General features: G+C 36.5%; 1 protein-coding gene across 1 annotated transcript in view; it reads right to left on the reverse strand.

Moving 5' to 3' along the window:
- foxe1 (forkhead box E1) overlaps positions 1 to 1,080 on the reverse strand; it is a 1,952-nt gene extending 872 nt beyond the window's left edge. Inside the window, exon 1 of the mRNA XM_017464956.3 lies at positions 1 to 1,080. This exon is cut by the window's left edge and continues 872 nt beyond it. Within this exon, the coding sequence (XP_017320445.1) occupies positions 1 to 756 (756 nt within the window). The 5' untranslated portion in view covers positions 757 to 1,080.
- Between the last annotated feature and the right edge of the window lie 3,920 nt (positions 1,081 to 5,000).

Here is a 5,000-nt window from a genome sequence, read left to right on the forward strand (position 1 = left end):
ATGATTCCCGGTGTTGGGGTACGAGAAGGCGATATGGTTGGAGTTTAGTGAGCACGATCCTCCTCCGTCTTGGGTGAAGTTACGGCACGATGGCTGCGCCGGCGGCGTCTCCGGAGGGCTGTGCACCAAACCGCCAGACCCGATGATGGTGTTGATGCTGAACACACGAGACTGGCTCGAACCAAACGGGGTCGTGGATGGTGGGTAGTACGGGGGAGAGATCTGCGGCGCGTACGTGGGGTACACCGACCCGTAGACGGAGGAGGCGATCTGGACCGGAGAGAAAATGGGCGAGTCGTGATGGTACGTTGACGAGGAGGTACAGTAGGTGTTGAAATCGCAGCGTTTAAAGCGTTTGCGACGTCGCAGGAAGCTCCCGCTCTCAAACATGTCCTCCGCATTTGGGTCCAGTGACCAGTAGTTGCCCTTCCCAGGCCTCCCCGGTTCTCGGGGAATTTTGACAAAGCAGTCATTGAGTGTCAGATTGTGTCGGATAGAGTTCTGCCATTTTTTGGAATTGTCCCGATAAAAAGGGAAGCGGTCTGTGATGAACTTGTAGATGCCCCCGAGAGTGAGCTTGCGATCAGGGGAGCTGGCGATGGCCATGGAGATGAGAGCGATGTAGCTGTAGGGAGGTTTTCCCCTCTGCAGAGGCCTTTTCCTGCGTCGGCCTTTTGGAGGATCTGCGTTCTGAGAGTCTGTCGTCTCCACGGCCGTCTGAGCCGGAGCCTCGTCCTCCGCCTTAACCACAGGCATCTTGTTCTCGCTCTGAAAGTCTCTGCAACCTTCTGACTCACCTCAAGGTGTGTCTGCTGGCATCTAATGTCGCAGTTTTGTTTGGCAAATGTTCAGTTTCGTTCCTTTGCAGATCACAAGTGGCATCTACGAGCAGAGAATAATTTGAGTGATAAGAAAATCACAGCCATGCTGACTAAACTTACAGCAAAGAACAAAAGGAAGTAAACTTTATCTTCATCTGTCAGATCCTCTAAACAACCTCTGCGCTAACGTAAACAACATTTTTGTGAGGCTTAGTGTTTGAGAGCTGAGCGAGTGAGCTGTAATGAGTGACAACCCTGAGCTTACCTGCATACTAAAACACCTGAGCAATGCTTGGCCACGCCCCCCCCCCCCCCCACACACACACACACCCCATCAGGTGACGCTCAGTTCCAGCTCCATGCAAACGGACAATTCTTCAGATTTAAACAGATGATCTGAAATGCTGATTAGATATAAATATGAAGCTGCGATAATTTAAACGTTGCTAGAAATGTTGTTTTTTTTTTTTTTACAGGATTGAGGTGGGGCCTCAACAATAAAATCGTGACAAAAATGTGTATTTAAATGAGAGGTTTGTAAATGTAAAGCATTGTGAACGTCAGCGTTTGCACCGTGCTCATTTCTAGAAGGATATCTCGCATATAAATGTAATTTTTTTAAATCTTATTTAAAAAGATAAATGTTTCATGTGCATACTAGTGACAAGAATATGAATCACTCCAGGAATAAAGGATTATTTATAAATAAATGTTTATATGTTTAATACTAAACTATAAAGCAGGCGTGATGTGTCCAAGCCCACATACGGCTTTCATTTGTTTACGAAGAAAAACACTTTATTTTATGGAACAAAATTTTTTCTATTTGTCCTAAAATTATTTGTAAAATGTTTCTTTAGGATAAAGACTCGTAAAGCCACACTGGGACATCTGTATTTTTGTCAGCATGTCGGTTAAAACCCTTTACATGCTGTAAACTCCATCTATTAATGAATTAATGAATGATCCTGGCAGCGGTACTACAGGATCTTATCCAGCTGTACTTTCGTTTAATCTGATCAGTCTGATTTTATCTGATGTTAAACACGCAGTCACTCAGAATATAAACAGATATCTTTATTTTAAATAGAATTGACACAATCATCTGGTAAAACCTTTTTTTTTTTCATTCTAACTAATACCTTATCATTTTTTTCAGCAGTGAGAACAGAAGAATAAACCTCCGTTAAATATCCATACAGAGAGGAACTTTAAACACAACTCCGTGGCATGAAAACATGGAGGTGTTTTTATTTGTTTGTTTAATTCTTTTCTTTTTTTAATTTAATTAAAACTTTCAACAATTCATTGATTTGATTTTTACCCTTTTTTTTATAGCGTTATTAAACTATTTACTATTTTAAATATTTATTTTCTGATGTAACACACCCCGAGCACGTTTACACTGAGCTTTTTCTGTGTTTTTGACATCTTTACCACACACACACACACACACACACACACACACACACACACTCTTAGCCGTGTTTTTTTTTACTGTAATCCGATCTAGCTTAACTGTGACTGGATTCTGTAAGTGTTGAGATGGTTTATTTAGAGAGATTTCTGTTTGAAGAATGACTCGTGTACAACATCTCTTTTTTTAAATCTAATTACACGATGTGGCGTACTTCAACTCTTTATTACGTTTAAAAAAAAGCTTTATTATTATTTTCTATTCTGTAACTCTGTCAGCTGTTGTTTTTTTCCTGCACCTTGTGTTTATTTTTAATTCTTTCGGTTTATCTGCTATCTGATAACACTTTAAAATTTTTATTTCACTTTATTTAAACACTAGGAATGCTAAAATCGACCAAATCTGGTGCTATTTTTTTACGTTTAATTAAGCCAATCAGATTATTTATTAGTTTATATATATATATATATATATATATATATATATATATATATATATATATATATATATATATATATATATATACAGTTTAAAGTATATATAGTATATTCAGTATTATACTATATATAGTATATTCAGTATATAGTATATTCAGTATATATAGTTTATTTCTAGATATAATAATTATATATATGTATATATATGTATATATATATATATATATATATATATATATATATATATATATATATATATATTATACTCTGAACTATCTATATTAAATGTGTGTAATATATTTGTATGGAGATTCTACATAATTGTGTTCATTATTATTATAGAATTACTGATGTAGTAATAATGTGTTGTAGTTAACAGAGACTTTATATATTATTAGTTATATAGAATTAGCATTTTACAGAGTTATATATATATGTATATATTAAATGTACACAGTGTAGTTGTAGCCTATCCATTATATATGAAACTGTGAATATAAACATAACTGTAACTCACTTTTCTTTTTTTCTCTCTGTTCTTTACTTTTTGTTGTTGTTGTGGAGATGTGGTCTCATTTTTTGCCGAGTACAGGCTTCACCCCTAATGGTGGTATTTAGTGGTAATGCGGAGGGGTGTGTTTTGTCAGCAGTGTGATGGTGTGTGTTTTGTGCACATCTGGTGGTTGCAGCTGTGTGAAAAGATGTAAATGTCACACTGCGCTGTTTTAACAGAATGCAAATCACTGACACTTCACATTTATTATAGACAACGCAGGAGGAGACCAGGAGCCCAACACACACACACACACACACACACACACACACACACACACACACACACACACACACTCACTCATCATTATAGCGTTGAATATTTTCCTCAGTCAACAAACACAGACCTGACACTAACGCGTCACTCACACGGTCTGAGGAGGAAACACTGTTTAACACTGAAACACATGATTATTTACATTCCAATATCTAACTGAGTGACATCTGATTATGAATCTGAAATCTAATCTACATCCTCTCTTTCATTCCTTTATTTAATTATTTAATTATTTATAAACACAGTGTGATTTTTACACACACACACACACACACACACACACACACACACACACACACACAAGTGATTTGTGTTCTGTGGTCTGCGTGCACCGCGTGTGTTTTTAAAATGCAACGTGTTGTGTGTGAATTGTGCTGCATGTGAATGTGTGTAGTTGTTTGTTTTTTGTCCTACTGTGTGCACTGTGTGTAGCTGTATGTAAGCTGTACTTGTGTGTGTACTGTGTAGTTGCGTGTAATGTGTGTTTTGTGTAGTTTAATTGTTTTGTGTAGTTTAATTGTTTTGTGTAGTTGTGTGATTTGTGTAGTTGAGTGATTTGTGTAGTTGTGTGATTTGTGTAGTTGTAATGTTTTGTGTAGTTGTGTGATTTGTGTAGTTGTAATGTTTTGTGTAGTTGTGTGTTTTGTGTAGTTGTAATGTTTTGTGTAGTTTAATTGTTTTGTGTAGTTGTGTGATTTGTGTAGTTGTAATGTTTTGTGTAGTTGTGTGATTTGTGTAGTTGTAATGTTTTGTGTAGTTTAATTGTTTTGTGTAGTTGTAATGTTTTGTGTAGTTGTGTGATTTGTGTAGTTGTAATGTTTTGTGTAGTTGTGTGATTTGTGTAGTTGTAATGTTTTGTGTAGTTGTGTGATTTGTGTAGTTTAATTGTTTTGTGTAGTTGTAATGTTTTGTGTAGTTGTGTGATTTGTGTAGTTGTAATGTTTTGTGTAGTTTAATTGTTTTGTGTAGTTGTAATGTTTTGTGTAGTTGTGTGATTTGTGTAGTTGTAATGTTTTGTGTAGTTGTGTGATTTGTGTAGTTGTAATGTTTTGTGTAGTTGTGTGATTTGTGTAGTTGTAATGTTTTGTGTAGTTGTGTGATTTGTGTAGTTGTAATGTTTTGTGTAGTTGTGTGATTTGTGTAGTTGTAATGTTTTGTGTAGTTGTGTGATTTGTGTAGTTGTAATGTTTTGTGTAGTTGTGTGATTTGTGTAGTTGTAATGTTTTGTGTAGTTGAGTGATTTGTGTAGTTGTAATGTTTTGTGTAGTTTAATTGTTTTGTGTAGTTGTAATGTTTTGTGTAGTTGTGTGATTTGTGTAGTTGTAATGTTTTGTGTAGTTGTGTGATTTGTGTAGTTGTAATGTTTTGTGTAGTTCTCTGGCTCGTCTTCAGATGGTTCAGAATGCAGCTGCGAGGCTGTTGATCGTGTCACCCCGATCTGAGCATCGCTCCACTGCTCCCGGTCCGGTTTAGGATTCAGTTGAAGGTTCTAGTGT

This window comes from Ictalurus punctatus, chromosome 3 (assembly GCF_001660625.3).
Source record: "Ictalurus punctatus breed USDA103 chromosome 3, Coco_2.0, whole genome shotgun sequence".
Lineage (NCBI taxonomy): Eukaryota > Metazoa > Chordata > Actinopteri > Siluriformes > Ictaluridae > Ictalurus > Ictalurus punctatus.